Source organism: Bombus flavifrons, chromosome 16 (assembly GCF_040668555.2).
Source record: "Bombus flavifrons isolate JBK064 chromosome 16, iyBomFlav1_principal, whole genome shotgun sequence".
NCBI lineage: Eukaryota > Metazoa > Arthropoda > Insecta > Hymenoptera > Apidae > Bombus > Bombus flavifrons.
The window spans coordinates 9476807-9498800 of record NC_138457.1 but is presented as its reverse complement, the minus strand read 5'-3'; the positions used below and the strand labels follow the sequence as shown (position 1 = coordinate 9498800).

The following is a 21994-nucleotide window of genomic DNA, read 5'->3' as shown; positions in this document are numbered from 1 at the left end:
TTGACAAGCAATGAGCATGCAATGAATATCTCAAACCTTTTGCTTCCCAAAAGATTCTTTAAAATAAAATAAATCAAAGAAAATAAAAATGTGGAGGATAATAAAAAAGGCAAACAACAAATTCCGACAATAAATATGTTTTATTACACATATATCTTATACGAGGATTACACCGATAAATACATGTTCATTTAACTGTCCAGCAATCAAACACATAGTATTTAGTTCTTATTTCATAAATTTTTTTGCCATCTTTTTTTCCTTTCTAATTCATTTTTGTTATCCCTATTTTATCTCTCGCGATCATTCAACGTTTCATCATCGTGACCATGCCGCATGATACAATAATAGTCATCGTCATCACCATTGTGGGTCGGTAAAATCGTTAAATACACAGTAACAAGCACACATATTCATTCGATGAAGAAAATATCATCATGAACGCGGTTGTCGCTTGTATTCCACGTTACAAAAACATTCGTCATTAGTCACGAGAGGGAGCTTACTATAGGGCAAATATTATCTTTGGTTCGTCGCAGAACCCATGAAAAAAGAAAGGAAAAAATATGTACAACAATTCTAGAGAAAACCATGGAATTAAATCTATATGTTACATATCAAGGTCACCACAAGGCAAACGGAGAAAATCGGAAATCGGCAAAAAATTATACGCGTAGGTATTTTGTAATTATTTTTTCCCGTCGTTCGATCGGTCGTTCTCACTCGAATCTCACGATCTTCGTAACGTCCAAAATCTGTTTATCGTCTTTCGAGCGGAACATTGTCGGAGGGATCCCAAAATGGAACAGCGTCATGTCAATTCTTTTTTTCTTTTTTTTTTTTTTTTTTTTATTTCGATTAATTCTCATCGTCTTCTTCTCGTTGTTAAATATTTAATTATCATTAGTTACTTGGTTCGCTTACGTCCTAAAGAACATTTACGTTTTTTTTTTTTTTGTTTCCACTCTTTTCGTTTATACATTAATTCCTCAGCTTAATATCTAGTCGTGTACTCGTAGCCTTACGTAAATTACTCTTAATGATCTAAGCTTGGTGCACAGCACCAAAAACACTCACTAGATTCACTGCCTACGGACACAGATACAAGTATTCGCTTCTTTCTCGAGCAATTGACGCGTGTCGGCCATTTTTCCTTGCCCGTGCGGCCGCTATTTTCTCGTCAGAAAGTCGAATACGTGAAAACATTATCACGATTGATTTCCTCGTCGTTTTATTGACACGATAAATTTTTTTTCTTTATTCAGTTAGGCATATATCAAAAAGGAGAAAATAAATGCATCGTAGAAAACACAAAGCCCAAAAAAGTTTTTTTACAAAAAAATATATGTATATATATTTATATATATATATATATGTCTGTGTACATATACCAGTTGAATTTCGATGAAAGATTGCGATGCTTCGAGAAAGAGAGCGAAGAGGATCGACGCTCGACCATCGAGACGCCATCGACTTGAGATCGAGCATGGATCCTTGAGTTTGAGCGATTCACAGACATCCAAGCGAGAGAGTACTTCGTTATTTCATTTTATCTCCATTTATTATTATTATTTTTTTAATACCTTTTCTCTTTTTCTTTTTTTTTTTTAATCTTAGTCTCGGTTTCGTAAACACATCGAGTTGCAAAGTTCTAACTAATTTAATTCTCCACCTCGCTGAGTCCCCTAAGTAATCTACCATCGCTACAAGCTAGAACGCGCGATGATGTCTCGCTGTTTGTTCGCGATTTATAATTCATTTTTTCTTATTTATCCTGAATGAAGAAAAAGAGTTCGTTTCTCAAACGACGAAGTGACTAACAATACTCTTTGGTTAAAAACGATCGCGTGTCTTCTGTGTAGGTACGTGTGTATGCCCCTGACCCTCTCTGTTGATCGCTATACCTTCTCCTTTTCAAACTTTTTAACTATCCAACTTTAATTCTTTTGTAAAATTATCCAATCTGGTCTCTACCGCAGCCACATAGCCAATTTGGCCGAAATTGGAATAAACGGTCCAACATAGACGTTCAATTTCTTCAATAACCAATCGAGGATCAGCTGGCTGCGTAGAAGATCCTCCGGATCGTTGGAATATCGCGACCTGAGCCGCTTGTACCGTGTAATTGATATGTCAAGATAGGATCCTACCACTGAGGCGAGATGAGATATTCCTGCGTTTTCTCGAGTCGCGTCGTTTTTCACGTTCTCGTTCTATATATTACGATAATAAAGGGAACCTAATAAAGACACGGTGATAGTCTTTACCGTGATCGGTTCACCTGGGTAATGTACAGGTACTTGGTGAAGAGATTCGTGCCCTCCATATTCGAGCCAGAGACGCGCCAATCTGGGGCCGATCGAACGACGACTATAGGAAGGGAGAAAAGCGACAATGGTAACGACGACGATGCTCCTCTCTGTCTTTCTATCGAGGATGGTCCATCGTGGACGCTGTCGTCACGTTTCGAACTAGTCGAGACGAAGCGATTTAGGACCGTTGCCCATAGCTGAGACGCGTCAGCGTCTGAGCAAAACGATTGCGTCAATGTGGGTTGTCCTCCATCTTCCAAATTTCTTTCCTGGCTGATATTTATTCTCTTCTGACACGTCAGGAAAGACCCCGTGTTTATTTGTCGAGGTCTGAACTAGCGGCGACTAGACGTTCCTTTTCCAGTTAATCGTTTTTCTTTCTCTCACTCTTTCCTTTTCTCTTTGTCCTGTCTCTCCTGTTGAGACAAGGTTTTCTTCCACTGTTCCGGGGAGTGGAGCTTGGCCAAAAAGGAATATAGATAGACACATAGACATTTAGTCAGTGGCAGCGAGCTAATGATTACTGACGCACGCGCCACCAGGTCTGCTGCACCTTCTCGTGGAGCTTCTTGCAAATACCCGCGAATCTCAGTCACATTCCAGCGGTCTCCTCCGTGTCAATGGTATAGTCCTCTTCCAGTGTCACCTGAAGAATCAACAAGTTGATTGGATAAGTTTCACGAGGTTTTATTAGCTACATAAATTAAAAAGCTCAAGAAAATTTAAAAACCATGATCAGCAAGTCTACAGAGTCTAGTCTGTCTATCAAGAGAGTACAGAGTCTATCTATATATCAAGAGAGCACAGACTATCCAAAGAAACTAAGGAATCGAACTTGAAGAACTTGAGAACTCTTCTTTTAAAAATTTGGCAAGGAGCTTTGAAACGATGCTTACCTGGAAGTGTATATTATCGGACTGTTGTTCGTTCTTCTGTTGATCGTTGGACGGTGGTGACGGAGGGATCATGGAATGATACCAGTCTCGATTCTCCTCTAGGTTATCCAGAATATCCCGAGCACCGGGATAAACCAATTCTGCCCAAGTTTCCCAAAGAGGATGGACAATGTAGTCTATGAAGCCGACCTGCGACTTCTCCACGGTGGGATTGTATCTGTCGCACATTGGGCTAATCACCATTTTCCTTTCGCGTTCTCGATCTCCCTGACGGAATAACTCCTCCATCAACCGTTGGACCCATTGTCGATATAAGAATAATGGTTTCGTGGGATTTGATAGATCAGAGCAGTGTACTGCGTTTGCTATAACCATTATTCGATCACTGTACGTTTTCAATACGAGAACGCCAGAGCCAGCAACTATTTTCGTTTCCACCGTGGTCTTCAATTCTGCTAGCAAAGTCATGTGTTTGGACATATCCGTGGACAAAACTATATCAATGGTCATCTTTCTGAAGATCCGGCGTTGCTTCTTCGTCAAGTTGCGCAGTATGTCACAGCACTCGTTCTGGAGCAATTTGAACGCCACTGCCAGATGATGGTTTTCCAGAACGGATTCGTCATTGTACATGAGAGCGAGCTCGGAGCCTAAAAAGGAGAAAATTAAGATTAACATTTGCTAAGATTCTACTTTGTCAAGATTAATGTTACATATTACGTTAAAAGAGTATCGAGCAGCGAATCATCGAAGATTAATAAACCGAAGAGCTCAATTCTATACCAGAGAAAAAATTCTGTGAGCTTCCATGAAAAACACACTTACCGATATTAACCAGGAACTGGTTGGTCAGTCCAGGATGGTCTACGTCGTGAATGGCTGCGGCAAACAGGGCAGCTGCGATTTCCAATGGTGTGAAAACGGACTGCAATCAGACAAACAGCTTCAATTAGCTAACCAGTATCGCTGCGCGTTAATTGGATATCAATCCAAGCTTAGGGAATATTAATTAACGCGAATCCCAAACACGTTGGCATACTATGTAACGATACAATCAAACACATTACGAGAAGATGTCAATTTAAACGTGTAATTATCCAACTGTAAAATTCTTCTTCTAAAAGACCATACAGATATAAAGACAATTATTCTCGCTAGAGAAAGGATCTCGAATTACACGTATAGAATCGTTTCCCAAAGGAAGAAAGGCTATTGCGTTGTTCTCTGGCACACGTTTAGAATTGTGAAATTGGATAGAACGATGAATGAATATATATATATATTAACCTCGAGTGCGGGCGTGCTGAGCAGAATGTGGGTGGACTGGGTCACATCAGCCGCGTGCAGACTATTGTGGAAAGGATTCTCCTTGACGTAGTGATCCTCGAGGGTCGTCATGTAGTTGAGGAACGTCTGGGGCAGTATGCACATTGCCTTGAACAAATCACGGCTTTTGAAGATCGTGTACGTGATGCAGGTCAATGGCCTATTGTTGCTCAGATCGCCTAGCCGGAAGATGTCGATGCCCCATGTGTTGATGCTTAACAGAGCCTGTAATGATTATATCGAATTATTAGTAATTAATTTACGATAATTAGAAAATAGAGAAAATACGAGATTTGTAAAGATTTATGGCGACGAACCAGACCTGTGTTAACCGAGAGTAGGTTTAAGTCTGTTTGCTAGATGTGAAGGTTTTCAGAGATTTTTAGGATGACGACGGTGTCTTTACCGAATTAATTATTTTTCTGTGTTATATATCAGAGAATGGAATTTTTTATTTTATTCTAAACTGAGGTTCTTAGCAGAAGATTTTATTATAATGTTCTAATTCTAATGTTAGACCGTGGTCCTGAACTGCAAACCCGAAGAAAACTATTAGAACAACAGAGAATCGGATAGATCGATTTTTATGACTCTGTACCGAGTCACGTTTCTTCGCTAAAATTATTTATCGTTTGTTTTATTCGCTGAAATTCTTAAGATGGTTTGTTTTCTCGAGAAACGTAAATTCTCTGTTTGTTATCCGGCTGGAACAATTAATCTTTTAGACAGTTTTTCGGCGGCACAATTAGCAATATTGCTCATGCAGGATACTTAGCACCGGCACGCGATTTTAGAAGGTTTTTAATCGTTTACCGAGCTCGTGAAGAAATTGTTAATGAATGGAAAGTTCCTTGTTTAACGTTAATTAACGTGTTCACAATTAACTCATATGCAACCGTGGCCCTGAAAATATATACGTAACCACAAAATTGAAGAAATAATATAATCCTTCGAAAATTCTTCATAGAGTTAATTATTATTTTTATAAACCATTTACCAATCTACGTGCAACGTATCGATCACGAACCTGAAATTAAACTGATCAATTAAAACACTCGAACTGCGAACTGTTTATTATGATTCGAACTGAACGCCATAAATTTTAACACAGACCCGGCGAAATCGATCATGATTAATTTAAACTTTTTCTCAATCGTATCTAGCCGTGTTTTCTCAAAACAAACAGGCAGTGGCCGGTGTAGCGGACCAAATAAGGAGTTCGAAACCATTTCGCGACTCTGAATCAGAACGTGTGGGTTCAGGGACGATTCTAAGGCCTCGTAAAATTGGGCATTATTATCGAACTGACGTTTTATTCGACTAAACGATCAGATAATATTTCTATATTTTTCGTATATATGGTATTAAATAATATTATCTGTTTTTATTGTCAGTTCAGTTTATGTTTATTATTACTCGCAAACGATTCTGACGATCCTGTGTGACGCTGTACAATTTTATTATATTACAGTTAATTCATTAGAATTCAATATCTATCTGAAGTATAATAAAAATCATAAAGAATAAATATACAGCTATGCGAAGCTATTTTAATTATATTAAAAAAGATGCAAAGCAAAGTAAAAATTGTAATACAATTTTAATCTGTCGTCTAATTCTAAGTCTAAATTCTAATGTCTGAATTCTACGTATCTTTTACTCTATTTTTTCAATAGAAGACAGTTAATCAAATCTAATTATCTGTATATCATTCTGATATGTAAAATATCTAAAGAAATTATCTTTCTTCGCGTTCCAGTCTATCATTTCCATATGAAATAAAAACCGGCGGGCCCTGAAGCCTCGTAAGGCGTGTTGCACCGGAAATGAAGAAGTTTCTTCGGACTCAGGAAGCGTCTCATCAGCATACAAAGCGGTAGCTGATTATGTGAAAGTCGTAGCTACTCTCCTCGCCAGGAACAAGGATTTGCATCGATTATGCAAAAGCAAATTCTATTTTCAATTGTTCTTTGAATGAATTTGGAGAAACGCGGACTACTACAATCGGATTCACGCATATTTACTATAATTCACGAAACTGATTCAAGTTAGGTGAATTCTATGAATAGAGACGAAGGTTAAATACGAAGATCAATGAAAGTTGTAACGTTGCGTCTGTCGAACCGAGAGTCAAACGGTTCGAATGGAATTTTTCTCGTTAATTCTCTTCTCTTTGAGTTCTCCTATGGTTTGATTGTTTCGGAAATTTAAAATAGCTAAAGTTCACGGTGATACGTAGAAACAATAGAACTACGAGGAGTTCGTACTTTGGAGCTTGGAATTATTTTAGAGAAAAGCGAATTCTATCGGTTTGAAAATAAGCTAACATCTTTGTAAATAAACCAGGATTATGAAACGAATTTACATGGAAACTCGTGCAACTCTTAAAATCGCTAACAAGATGCAGACCGGATAAATAATTTGCGTGACATTGAAACTGCATATGAAACATTCTCGTACACGTCTGCCGAATTCTCTAAATCGAACAATCGAGCCATTATTAGCGAAACAAAAGAATAAAATACGTTTACTAAATGTAAATTTCCAATTATACTTATAATAACAATAATCACAGCTTCTACGTACATCTTGGTAACAAACTTAAATAAAATTTTTAATCAAACACCAGGGTGGATTTGCAAATTTTACGTATTATTGTAATTACAATAATCAATATGAAATTATTTAATCGTAAAGAAACATTTCTAAAATATTATACTTCTAATTCTATTGATATTTCTAATTTCTGTTTATTTTAAATCTTTTCAAACTATATTATTCCAGATTAAACATTAATAATAAAATAAAGCAAAGAAAATTTCTAAATAAATGTATCCTCAAAGAATAAGAAAGTTGCCAGAAAATCTTCAAAAGATTTTCACTAGGAACAAAGAAGTTCCTATATTCAAATTACATGCGATCCAGCCTGGTGAAAAATTCTTTAGCGATGTCTCGCTAATTAAGGTGAAAACGACGATAATGATAACGATAAGGAATCGAAGAAATTAGGTTATCGTAGGCTAGCGACCTCGTCCCAAATTTTTCATCGACGTACGTATGCTGTTTCGTGCAGACGATCGTAAATATAGTCAGCATTGGCCTTTCGAAGAATCGAAATCTCACGGTTATCAGTCTCACGGTGCATCGAGTACGCTTAGCATGGCGGTGTAAATAAATTGTTAGCAAAATAGGAGAAACAGAGGTTCGTCGCGCTGTTTTATATCTATTTTATTTTCATAGACGAGACAAAGTTTATCTTTTTCCTGTAGCAGTTTTTAATTAGCTGCGTTTCAATTGCCTCGACCAGTATACATTAGGTTGTCCGAAAAGTTTCTTTCGTTTCATAAGGTGATAATAGATGAACAACAATTTCTGTTTTATATTATTTTATCGAATTAGGTATGATCCATTTCGTTATATTTCTATTATTATGTTCGTGCATAATTCGATAAACTAATATAAAACAAAAAACATTGTGCGTCTATTATTTCCATATAAAACGAAAGAAACTTTTCGGACAGCCTAATACTTACAAAAAAAAAAAAAAAAATGAAAAAATTATGACAAAACTGAACAACAAAATTTGGATAGTCACCATGGTAGTAGTGAACGATGTTATTTCATTAAAAATTTTCATAAGTTCGTAGTTGATCGATAAAGTATCAACGATAGTTCCGGTACAAATAAATAACGATAAATTTAAATGTAAATAAGGATTGTAATAAAAAGAGAAAGCTGTTGGAAAATTCCATAAAAAGATCACGTAGCCGCATTTACCAACGCTTAATCGATTTTTCAGCCGATTTCACGCGACACGGGCCAGCATAAAAGAAGATTTAAAAACGTGCACGCTGCTCTAACGGTTATGTATTTGGAAATGGATTTTGCCTATAAATGTTGCCAACTATTCTCGACTTTAGCGCTATGTTTACTCTCTGTTAATTGAGAAACCAGGTAAATATTTAAAAGTCGAGGCCATTGCTCTCGACGCTGGAAGTTTCCTAGATTTATAGACTTCTCCGTGAAACTTATGCTAATAGACACGTGCAATGAGATAAGGATAAGGAAACGGGAGGAGCGAAGAACGATTTCTTTCGGTGCAATATTCTTCTCGAGTTTTATATTCCGGAAAATTCCCTACAATTTTGTTCTAGGATTTGGTGATTGGAAATACTTTTCTATTAATAGAGATCGATAAAATAAAATAAAATTTGCAGATCAATTATCAGGAATTTTTCTACTCATATCGCAGGAATATTTCTATTCGCGTTTTCTACAATTTTCATCGAACAACGCATAGAGGGGAGAATACGAAACTGTAGACAGAAACGGCATCCGTAGAAAACGCGAAGCCTGTCGAAACCTGAACAAGTGTCAGAGTCGGAAATTCCAGGGATACATAATCGTGACATAAGTGTTTCGTGTCCCGGGACAGAACAATTCTATTACATAAAAACTCGGAGAATCTGTTACTAGCCTTTTACTTAAACGAACATGTCCCGTTCAAATTCAGTCAGCGTGAACAGTTAGCGCGAAGCACAGTATAAAAGAAAATTATGTTACATCACGGTTATTGCAACGAAGATTTTCATACTGTTGAAACTTCTCAAGTCTGAAGTTGACAGATAAAATAAATCAACATTAAAGAAACAAAATACAATTACTTGCAATTGCAAAATATCGAAACGAATACTCTTTCGCTAACCATATCGCAAAACCATAATTTTACATTTTTTATTCTAAACTTGATTCTACGTAAATCTCCAGTCTAAAAAGAACTGTATCACAACTATATAACTAAAGTATCCAAGTGTCTGACAAACGGCACCGAGGGGACGAACGTACGATGAAAAATTAAGTTACGAAAGATGTGCCATATTCCTGCTGACTCGATAAAAACTCCCAAGGTACCTCTAGTACGAAGATACAAGACACGCGGCTGTGATCAAAGTAGCTCGACGAAAAGAAAAAAAAGACGTTTAACAGCTACATGCAAAACTTAGATTGCTAAGCGTAGAATAAACGGACACAGTCTTTGAATCGTGTCGGAGATTACACGTGTTCCTAACTGGTGTCTAGCATGATTAACAATTAGACAAGAGGCGTGAAATTAACCATGAAACCGGCGAAGCTGAGCGGTATAGCAAGCTACGTGATCCGATTTACGGTCTGGAGAATGTAGAGACCGAGACTCGGTGATCGTGTCTTGTGAAAATTTAATTAACGCGGATTCAAAGGCGGTTTCTCTGATCTTGGTCAAGAATTACGAGGTTGTCCCGAGGTTTGGACATACTTCAACAATGGAAATTGTCCACGATTCGTGAAACGCGCAACAAACTCGTTCCTGAAACGTAAAACTTGTTTCCGTAAAAGGATATCAAACTTTGAAAATCTCTTATCACGATCTTCTCGATTCTCTATTAATTAATTTTGAAATATTAATTTCGAAATTAAGTTACATTGAAGAAAAATCGATTTCGAGATTAGTTTACAGTTAATTTAGAATAGAAATTAGTTTGGAATAAATTAACGCGGCACTGACAACGGAAGATTAATTTTGAAAAGTGAAACTCAGGAGAAATGTGTTTCTCCTTAAATCATTTTTCTCGGCGAAATAGCTGCTTAACTTTACAAATACTCAGCAAGCACCGATGCTATTTGCGATATTCGATCAAACACTCGGTTTATAGGAAGTTTCTCATGCGACTTCCAACTCCTGCAATTAGACTTTGAAACCGGTTGTGCAAGCGTTTTGTTCGAACGCGACACTTGGACAGGGGACGCTGAATCCGTAATCGAGGTCTTCCGGATGAGTAGAAAGCGTAGGGTACCGTTAATTAATTTCGCTTTCGCGACTCTTGTTTCGCGTTCTGGGAACCACTTATGCAATTCTACCTGAATCATATTGGCCGAGTGGTTGCTCAACAGTACAGATAGTTATCAATGACTTGGATGATTCATTGGACAAGTGCAAACGCGAGGAGATTACCAGGAAATTCTGAGATCTTGTCTCATCGATTGCCATCTCGCTCGATCGATTAAAATAAAAGCGTTTGCTTTTCTCGATAGCTACGATTTTTCCATTATTGCGAATATCACAAGGCATATTTCACGGTAACCGATAACGCGGCGTTCTCTTCATTTTCTAGTTGCGATTTTTATAGTTAGCTAGTTGGCCTACGGCGGTCAACTTGCAAGAAAAATAACGTAAGAAACGTATAACAGAAGAGATAACTTTCCTTTACTGAACAAATTTTTCATACGGCTAACTTTAAACGAGCGAGCTAGAAGCTGCCAGAGCTTGGAGAAAGGCTGAACGAGATGAAATTAAAAAAATACTTCGTGACTCGTTACTTGAACACAATACGGATCCTGTATCACAATTTTGCGATCTCTATTTTGCAAATCCATGGAACAACTCTTACAGTGTACGATTATCGATTAGCAGCAAGCCATAGTTCCACTTTAGATTAATAATTACTTTGCAGGAAACTTCCTCGCCACGTATTAATTATACTACTCTATGTTAAAGAAGTCGTTGAAAAACATTGCGAAACAACGACAAGAAATAAAATATACTCGGTAGAAATAAAGCCATCTTTCCTTCTAAATTCGCATCTTCGAACTAAATGTCGTCAATTTCAGATCATCGAGGAGCGATAACCTTTTAGAAATAGATAGTTGAAAATCGAACGCTTTCCCGTGGGATACGGAAAGATTTTAAAAAGAACGACGCCAAGCACGCGGAAACATCGTAGATTTTAGCTAATCTTTCTGCAGATTAATTCTAAACGAGTGAATTTGATCTTGAACGAGCGAACTCTCGGTTATTTGCTGGTTCGTCGGGATACGCGTAATTGCAAAACAAGACAGAGCTCTCTTACCTCGCCGAGTTCCTCTTCGTGAGGTGTCTCGACACCATGAAGCGGCACACGTTCCCCGGTGAAGCTGTTCGTGTGTGTGAGGGGTCGTTTTACGCCGCTTATGTGTGACATGGAAGCTGGGCCTTTTTGCACGCGGTCCTTCTTCTTCGCCTCCTTCTTATCTGCACCTCCGGTAGCTAAGGAGTCCTCGTCGGTCGGTAGAGACGGTATATCTACATCTTGTTGTTTATCTGTTATAACATTTCATTATTGTAACAATGATATGGGATAACGTAGTAAGAATATACGAAAACTTGAGATCAAGAAAAAAAAGAAAATAGTATAGAGAGATAAATAGTATACAGAAATTTGTTTTATCAGATTTGTTGAAGTTTAAAGCGACGCTTGTTTCATTCCCTTTGCAAGATTTTTCATTATTCGATTTACACGCTTTGGAAGATGTGGTTCTGCTTGGATCTGATTTGAGCTGCTGCCTTCTATTGCTATGATTCGGTTCGATTTGATTCTATTTGGTCGAAGGACTTGGTTTAATCTGATTTTGATAACTTGGTTCAATTTAATTGGGAGAAGTTTCCGGTGGTTTGAGAAGTTGTGCGAGAAATAGGAAGAGTCTTTGATACGAAGCAACGCGTAATTCTTAATCCTGAGAAACTATCGCGTGTGTGGATAAATTGGTAGATTAAAAAAATGACTAACATTTTATAATTTGCCAATTAATTCGTAAATAGAGGTGGATTTTCTAAATTGCGACGAGGAAGGGTGTAAGTCGCGTTTGCATCGACGTATAAGGCAGTTTGAGTAATTAAAAATTCTGATTCCTCGTTTGACGAGCAAGCAGAGACAAAGAGAGCGTTAACGGGATGAATGATCGTGGAACATGAGCGCGTTTACGGTGTTTCAAGGGCTCTTAATGCGTAAGAGCCTACGTTGCTCTCATTGTCCCTGGTAAATCTGCTCCTGGCGTCGACCTCGATAAAATCGCGAATTATCTTTTTCTTATAGTTTCACGACCGTTTCGTATTTCGTTGCAGACAAAGAATACAATTGCTTCCACCTCTTTCAATCATCGTAAAGAGTCTCGTCACAGATGTAAGTTTATGAAAATGAAGTTACGAGCTTTGCAAAGGTGCGTTTTAACTTTCAACTTACCGAGGAAGGTGTTGCAGATATACTCCGATATCTGGTTACCGGATTTGGACGATTCTGAGAAGTGTGACAGTTCCTTGTTCAACATTCGTTTAAACTGTAATCAGAAAAATATACTGACATTTAGTCGGCTGCCCTTTTTACCAGATAATTGTTCGATGCAATATTTATTGCATTATTTATATAGATATTTCATCAAATTTTTCATCGATTTGTTAATACAAAAACCGTCGCAAATTTTCCTGGTTAAACAGAATTCAGAGAAATGTCAAATTCATGATAAAGGGAACATTTGAAATTCAGGACGATTCGCACAAATTGAAAATTCACAGCAATTTTGTAACAACGTGTGTTAAAGAATAAATTGTTCCTAGATCTTCTCTAAAATCCTCTTAAATTAAATTGCCTCTAAAAAGACACTTAACGTTAAAATATTCCGTGGATCGTGTAGATTTCTTGTTTGCATAATATCCACGTTTTACATTATATATCCCTTCCATACGATTTTCACAATCCGATCTTCGATTTGCGTCGATTCGTCGAGAAAATCATAAATTTTCGCCGATAGGCCAAAGAATGTCCCTCGCAACGTAGAAGAAGCGTAGCCGATCGAGGATCAATCGAACAAAGTCGACGAAAACGAGAACCCAATCAACATCCTCCATCCCGATTACCTGAAACCATCCCTTATCTCGCGAAATTTATAATATTTGCGTGTCTCGAATGAAATTTCCACACAGATAAGCGACGTGTGCATGTACCACCCTATGGTAGAATCAGTTGCAAACGACACAGCATTCTCAAATAGATGAGTTGCATCGTTGTTTGTGTCATGACGTACGTTATCAGTTCGTCTGAGCTTTATTGCGACTCGCGGGAAGATCGTCTTCTCATCCATTTGAATGATTACGACGAGTATTCTTGTTGATGCAAATGTGACGAAGAATGGAGAGATAGGTGGACTGACCTGTTATCGAGTCGCCTGTTTCGAGAAACAAGATGCACCTTGGAAGGATTTGTACGATTTTGTTTGCTGGCTTTTCCAGCTATCGCGTGCTCGTCGTGTGATAGCGTGATCGGTGAATGAGTTTCTTTGCGAGAAGAGATATCGTAAGGGAATGTTGTTTTCAGAGGATATTTGAGCCTTCTGAAGATTTATATAGAGATAAGTATAACATATTTTTTATGACACTGCATGTAATATATTATGATGTTCATTAAGCGAAAGCTTGTTTCAGAGTTGGAGGAGTTTACGTCGGTTTGATCGGGTTTGAAGGAACTTGTTTGGAGTTTCTTTCATAAATTTCGACATCGCTATAATGCGTGCTTTTCTAATTTCTTCATTTGAAACAGAGTTTTTGCATAAACTTTAATACGAACAATTGTCTTTTAGTTTGAAGAAGTTCGATTAGGTTTGAAGGAACTTTTTCATCGTTCCAATTTCTATCATTCGAAGATTTTGATTTAATTTGACGTATGAGGATCTTTTTTGTTTAAATTGGCTCGATTTAGTTCGATTTTATTGCCGGAACATAGTTGGATTTGATCTGGAGCAATTTTAATTAATGGCAAAGCTAGTAATTCTAAATTTCGAGAACTTAATTTTCTATAATCTCTGAAAAAACTGAACTAATCGATGGAAGGAAACTTCCTCAGAAGTTAATTAGGTCACTGAGCATTAACTACGCACAATAACTTATCGAACGACCTTTCTCTCATACTTGGCTGCCTGTGTATTCATCATAAAAAAGCACACATCTGTTAATACCGGTTTCCAAAAAGAAGACGACTATTCCTCATTCATCAACGTCACCGTAATAATCATAAATAAACTAAGCTGAAATGCCAGAAAAAGAGAAATATCGCAGAACTATGGAACTTAACGAATCTTAATTCCATTAATTAGCAATACAATTGCATCGAATATACCAAGAAGAATAATATCACGAATATCTCGATCGAAGACAAAAGAAATATCAATTTAAACATACCACTGTTTAGTTTTACATAGATAAGCTAATCGCATAACGTATTATGCAATTAATAATAATTATAACGTTTAGTTAAATCGTTGGTTAAATCACAGATAAGATTATCGATTATCGTTGTTGCGATTAATCTCGCGCGGATAATTTCTTGGCCATATGTCGGGCTCTGTGATTGCCCGATAAAGTTCATAATCGAGTTCATCGATTCGCGATATCCGTTGACAAGCTACGTCACCGATATATTATCGTGTGAATTTTTCGAAACTTCACGATAATTTATTTCCCATTTATTTGCTCGAAACGCTGGCCGTGTCATTTGTTTTTGTCGTTATGTAATGTTGAGATAGGTGAGGAACGAGTAGCGATTGAATATTTCAGGTCCAGTGTAAAGAAAATTGGATTGGAAACGATTCACGTTTAGGGTAAAAAGTAGTATATATGTAGTATTTTCAATATTCCTTCATTTCTGTCTCAAAGTTAATATTTATAAAACTAAGATTTAAAGCATTCCTTTAATTTAATTTATTTTCTTAATTTGTTAATATTCATTGAATATGTAGACTCTATTTTTCAACTATAGAACTATAGAAGGAGCTGTGAAACACTTTCCTCTGTTTCTAACTATAGCGTTTCATAAATACTGGAACCAGGGAACATATTTAGCTGTATGCTCATAAATACTTAATTAAAATAGTCAGGCTAAATATATTCATTTTATAAGAGATGTATCTAAAAATATTTGAGAAATATTATGATGTATATTCCAAAATATAAATAAAAGATCTACGATATATTTAATCAGTGACATAATTTCTGAATGAAATCTGTTCTCAGGGATAATTGTTTAGTTAAATCGCAAGACGTTATGAACGCCTATTTATCGTGACGTATTACAACTGTGGCTATGTTACTAGTGTTTCTTCAACTTTCCTGGTAAACTCCCACGGGGGGATTTCTTATCTTTCAGGTGACAACACTTTACCCTATCTAAAATCGAACGATGAGTAAGGATCGGAAATTTCTAAGATCGAATCATTGGAAAAGTACTAAGCCGTTCAATTTGCGAGAAACTTACTCTAATAATTATCTTTATTGTGCGTCAATGAAGATTTAAGAGAATCCAGCGGACTTTTTAGTTACAATATATATCCTGAGTGAAGTATAAGATGTAAGAGATTCGTGTGATTTCTCTGCAATTGATTATAAATTGTTAAGTTCATAATGCGGCTAAATTGCGTAAAATTGTACGATTAATTACATTTTTCTAATAAAATCTTGCTCTAATTCTGTGATTTCATTTCACGAACGATTTGTAGAACGAATAAGAACAAAAATATCACGCAATATCGATACAAGATTTTCGTCACTTCACGATCTATTTATAAAAAATAATCACGATACATGGATTTAATATTAATGCCAAGAAGATAATCGATTCTTACCTAAGAATTTAAGAAATTTTTGGCAATCTATGATAATTAAATCTAGGCAATACAATATAAATAATAAATGAGCTTAAAGGATAGAGCACTCGATACAAGATCGATCTCGAAATATATTTCCTTCGAATGATCAAAAATAGAATATTTCTATTTAAAGTATAGCGTTAAAGTTTTATTCCGTAAAAATTCTTTCATTTATCTGACACTTGACTAGCTAAAAGAATATTTCAGTTACAAAAACAAGGATGATTAAAAGTATTAATGTATCAATAAAGCAGCGTTGAGAAATTGTTGAATCTTAGGTATTATTGCAAAGTAAAAATAAATATGAGCTCATCATATTTGGATTCCAAAAAAGCATTCTTCTTTTATTATTTATTAGCTACTTATGAAGTATTAAAAATTAATTAAATGTTCTGATTACACGACCCATGACACATCTATCTTAAATATCCTGTAAATCGATTGATAACACTTATCAGTCATGTTCTTAAACGTTTCCTTTCTTTTTTTTTTCTTTTTTTGAATTTTTCTTCCTCCAGATATGCCAAGAAGATCAACTTTGGCAAAGGTTTTGTCAAGTAGATCACTCGATCCTCATTTCGTTCCTATAAAATATGTTCCATAAAATTAAACTTTCTTCTTGAAATTTGTCGAAGTGGTCACCACTTCTAAGAAAACTCTACATCTGATTTTTTTAGTTTTCTCAAGCACTGAAGCCATCGACAGCGCGTAGACAAAAGACTGCGACGAAGACAGACCATAAACAGTAGACAGGCGACGTTTGCTTCGAGGTTTTCAATTATTGGGTAACACAGCTAGCGTGCGGATTCTGGACCAGCTCAAATTGTATTCTTACTTATAATTACACTTCTATTTAAATATATTTTCTACCTTGCAATTTATCCACGAGTTTCTCTGTTTACACATCGAACAACCTCGACGAAACTGACTTCTCTAAAAATTTATATATAATTCCACCTGATGAATGTTCCTAACGAAACTAACCTGCCCAACATTGTATTTCTCGATAAAACGATAATATCCCATATTCGCCTGAAAATAATCCAAAGTTTTTTTAGAAAATCCCGACTAAACCCAACTAGCACCGCTCTACAAAATTCCTCCTGATAGAACAAAGACACGAAGCTTCAAAAAAGGAGAAACAAAGCGATCTTAGTCCGAATCGATCGATCATCTCCTCGTGACCACGTTATTTTTACTCGATATCTTGAAATCTATCTGGAGAGCGCCGATTTCCTTGCTTTATACTCCAATCAAAAGTCATTCTCTGCTGCGACCCTCGTTTCGTAGAAAAATTACGCGTTCGCTGGTCGAGTTAGGGCGATAATGCTCGAATGGCCGATAAAATAATAGCCGAGATAGTCTAATCCATTGCGATGTATTTTTGTAAATACTGGCATAAGACAGATAAAACGCTGACTGATACCTGGTTGGAAAACAAGATTCAACCAGCACGTAGATGTAGATAAATCGATTGATTCTAGCTTCGCAGAAAGTTTGATCGACCATGTGACTCGTTCCATTGAGAGGAATACGATTGTCGATATTTTACTACCGATTCGAGAATACGTGGTCGCTTCATCGTTTCGCTTGCCCGGCTCCCTTTGTACGCAAATCTCTGACGTCAAGCGGAACATCGTTATTCATCGTTTTTCGGATCCTTCGTTGAAGAAGCATCCCAGTATCGAGTCTATATACTTTTGTTCGACAGCTTTTTTATTAAATGCGCAGCATATGTGATGGTACAATGGACATTTAAAACAGGGATTATTGGATGCCAATAAGCGGCGCTTCGAAACTCCTAACTATTCGTTTTAATTATTATATTCATTAATCGTAAATACGTTATTACAGTTTTAGAGTAAAATAAAATTACCTTTACGTTAGCTTTGGATATTAATCTTTGCAAGAAAAGCTGGTTTCGTTTGGTAGTCTTATTGGAAAAGAGAATTATTAAAAATAAAAAGCAACGGGAACGTTTATGCTAATAATTTCTGACATTTTTCTACGTTTCTATATTTAGTACTTTTATTATAGTTAGGCTACTTATTACTTTATCAAGTTCCCAAATCTTGGAACTTTAATTGGATCTTTCTAAAACATTATCAGCAGTTAAGGCAGAGATTTTGGCAGAGAATGATAAGATCTCGTAATTAGACGTACGAAGAAGAGGGTAGAGCATGAATTGCTCGGGGTTACAAGTCGCGGAAGAGGCGACGACATCGATGGATCGACATTTTTCTCGCCACCTTGCCCTGGTTCCGCGGCCTTGAAACTCATCCAGATATCGATCGTTAAAACGAGACGTTAATCCCCGCGCATCGACATATGCCACGAGGTTCGAGATTTCGGAGATTCCTAAATCCACACAGTGGCGTGATACTCTCTGTATCGCGAATATTAATCCCCATACTTTCGCTGATTCTTAATTCTGGAAATTTCCACAAAACAGCCATGGAATATTCTTCGTAGAAAATAATATAGAAAGTACTTTCCTTTCTAATATTTTTCAGCCGAGTCGAAACTTGTATTTTATTGTGAATTTATTAAAGGATGATTTTAAACCAAAATTTCTCATTCCAATAAAAAATTTCTAATTTTTCCACCGAGAAGTAAATACCCGTATGCTTTTAATAAATAATAAATACTGTAATACCATCGATGAATGTTATAAAATCTGTGTTCAATTAACAATTAGTCGTTTCGATTTACTATACATATACTTATTGTCATATGTATAATAGCAATAAAACATGCCTAATATGGATAATAGGAAGCATATCCCTATTTGTAAATAGCGATATAGATTATATACGTTTATAATAAATTCATTTTACTAAAACGAACATATTTTTCGTTAACGTACTTCGTATTAAAATTCTTTAGAGAAATTTCGATTACGTCTACGAAGGGTTTGATCACGTACGACCAACAACACGTTGGCCAATAAAAGAGTCGACACCAGTGTACCAGCGTGCCGTACGAATACGAATTAAATCGAGAGAAAAATTGTATTTTATGGAGAATTATTCCCTCAATGGGAATTATCATCCTTTCGTGATTAAATGTTTATTTACAAACTTTTTAGAAACTTTAAAGCCAAATTCGTTTCTTATTAATTTCCTATTAATGCATGTATATATTTATATCAATGACAATTGTAATTGTTCTTATACGAGAATTAAACGATGTATCTAATATATCATTTTATCTAGAAATTAAAGTTGACCGACGCTCGTGGAATCAAAGTCCTACCGAAACAAGGTTTCGTACTCAGAAGTACTCATAGTATTCTTTTAGAAAGTGAACCTAATTGACTGTGATATATCTACAGCTCTTTGATCTCATCGATCAAAATCAGACGAAAGTTGCTACTATAACGAGCTGCTACTATATCTACGAATTATTGTCGAATAAGAACCTCGGCGTGATAAATTCTCTTTCTTTTCATCTGTCAGATATGATTTAAAGATAGTCAAAGAGCGAACGTAATTGTAGACGAATGAATGTAATTGGAACAATATCGAGATGATAAATCACGTTTCAGCTCGAATTGCCAAATATTTATTTAGATATATTATAAATATATACGATTGTTCGTGAAATTGTTTGGACACCTAATTATCAGTATTATAATTACTGCTAATCATAGCTGTGCATTGAGAAAAAATTATCATTTCATCAATTGTTACAGAAGTTTCACAGAATAAACGAAAAACGAGTGAAATCTTTAATTAAATTATCGCGTAATGGACATCAAAAGTCTGCTCAAACTTACAACCAAAAATGTTTATCTTATCGCAATATAATTGATGTGATAATACAAAACCTTCAACAACAGTCTAATCGTTAAAACATCTTTCGGTAAACATGTTCAATTAAGAGTGATCTAAAGACTTTACACCTCGAATCTTCGTTTTATTGTCTCTTACGGAATATCAATGATAAATCATTTGAAATATTCATAATTTCAATCGAGTCATTTTCATAACAATATCAGACAACCAAGCTAAACTCCAAATCTCCAAATTTTCTAATTCTTCAAATTTCTTTCAAATCTATAGTAAAATACTACAATATGACGATATAATAATAGAAAATATATATTAAATTCAATAATTTTATAATAAGATTCTACCACAGAATTGTACAACTTCTTAAAAGATCATAATTTTCGTTGTCGATTAAAAATCCTGTTTAATTTCTAGCAAATTACTTCCATAATTATATTGCTGACTCTGCTTAAATTTTCTAAAATATTAAATTACCTGAACGGCTATGATGCTAGCCATGGCTGTGAGATCTGCCAGGGCCCTCAGGTAATTAAAATACCTGACGTACTCGTCCACGTTTCCAACTGCAAACTCGGTGTTCGTCTGTTGAACCATCTTTTCTCTTATAGCTTCTATCTTCTCTGACAACGATTTACCTAACCCGATACGATCTCCCTAACCGAAATTCAGGTACTCTAATACTTCTTTGGTTGTCTCGTGATGATCCTTTCACTTTCTTCTCTTCTTTATTCTTCTTACGAAAGTATCACACTTTCTATAATACTTCTTTCACCAATTATTACACTACAAAGTCTTCTTGTTCAGCGAACAATTATTTCAAAATACGTTTAATTAAAACAGTCTTTGAATGTCTTGAAAATAGCACCAGACAAAAATTGCTCACAAGACAAAGTTGAACCTCGTCGATCACGATTATCCTACGCACTTTTCGATCAGGTTTTATAGATACGCACGATCCTCTTTCAATGAGACTTTAAACTGAACTGAAACTACCTGCAAAGGTTCCTCGTAAGCGAAAGTCTAGTTCGATGAGTCACGAATCCTCAAATTTCCAAGGAAATCCGTTAGAGCAATTTTCCACGGATCAAAGTTCAATTTGGTCGATCACAACCAACTGTTGTACGCACTTGTGGACGAATCTTCTTCGCAGCAGCGTTTCACAAGCTAAAATTCAGCTTGATCAGTCACCTTCTTTCCAATCTTTCTACGAAACTTGTCAAAGTTCTATCTAAAATTGTCTTTCACCAAAACTTTAGTCGGAATAAGCACGTGCCTCCGTCGATAGCGTGGAAATTATGTTTCACGAAATTTGCCAGAAATATTCACGATCTTTTATGGATAACGCGAACTGTCGCGACTAGCACGTGTTCTATGTTCGAACGTAAGGAATACGGAATAGCGTTTCGATTACACTGCGCCTCGGAGCACGTTTACGAGTAGCGTGAACGTCGCTCGACTGCAAAGCGTGGTCTACGTGCCTGATTCCTGGCTGCCAGCTATTTATCTGGGCCAAAGTTCTGCGTTTGTTGCGCGCCATAGTGGGGAGAAACACGACCTGTGAATCGCTCCGACGGAAGTTGCGAGTTATAGCTGAAGTTTGGCGAGAGGAATGCTTAGATTCTGTGTATTATGAGTAGACTGTGAGTTGTTATGCCGGTCCGTATTTTTATGATCAATTTTCGTGGTCATTTTTAGTTTCCATCTTCCAAAGACCGAGTCTTAACGAAACATCGAATGAATTTCGATCGAATTAAACAGAATTTGTACAATATAAAAGTAAATTATACGAGGTAAATTATAGGTTTATAACGAACGAAAGAAGAAGCTAATAGAAGATGATTAATTATTATGAATCGCGATCACAGAAAAGGGTTTTATCATACAGATTGTCTTGCAGAATAATTTACATACTACTCTCTGACTCACCAAAGTATTCGTGCATTTGCAGAAGCTTTTTACGAATATACTATGCGTCATACATTTTGAAATTTTATTAGCCTTATCATCTGAGAGACACCGTTGTTGTTAATAATATTGATAAACTCGAAGATTTGAAGCGGCCAATGTGACGAATAGACCGGGGATTTTCATGCGCATTTATAGGAAATACGAAAATGCTAAGTTTCACGGAACGCATGTGACGTGAAAAACTATGAGAAATATTTATCCGTACGATACCTGG

General features: G+C 36.2%; 1 protein-coding gene across 17 annotated transcripts in view; it reads right to left on the bottom strand.

Moving 5' to 3' along the window:
* Positions 1-121: 121 nt before the first annotated feature.
* The window catches only part of dnc (phosphodiesterase dunce), a 352460-nt gene continuing 330587 nt past the window's right edge, over positions 122-21994 (bottom strand). For 16 of the 17 annotated variants that reach the window (XM_069129701.1, XM_069129696.1, XM_069129697.1 and 13 more), the window contains 6 exons: positions 12568-12661; positions 11419-11648; positions 4496-4759; positions 4034-4133; positions 3209-3858; positions 122-2958 (listed from right to left, as the gene is read on the bottom strand). In XM_069129701.1, the coding sequence (XP_068985802.1) occupies positions 2905-2958; positions 3209-3858; positions 4034-4133; positions 4496-4759; positions 11419-11648; positions 12568-12661 (1392 nt within the window). In that variant the 3' untranslated portion in view covers positions 122-2904. Of the gene's footprint in view, positions 2959-3208; positions 3859-4033; positions 4134-4495; positions 4760-11418; positions 11649-12567; positions 12662-20286; positions 21245-21994 lie in introns of those variants that run through there. The other variant, XM_069129704.1, reaches the window with a different exon arrangement.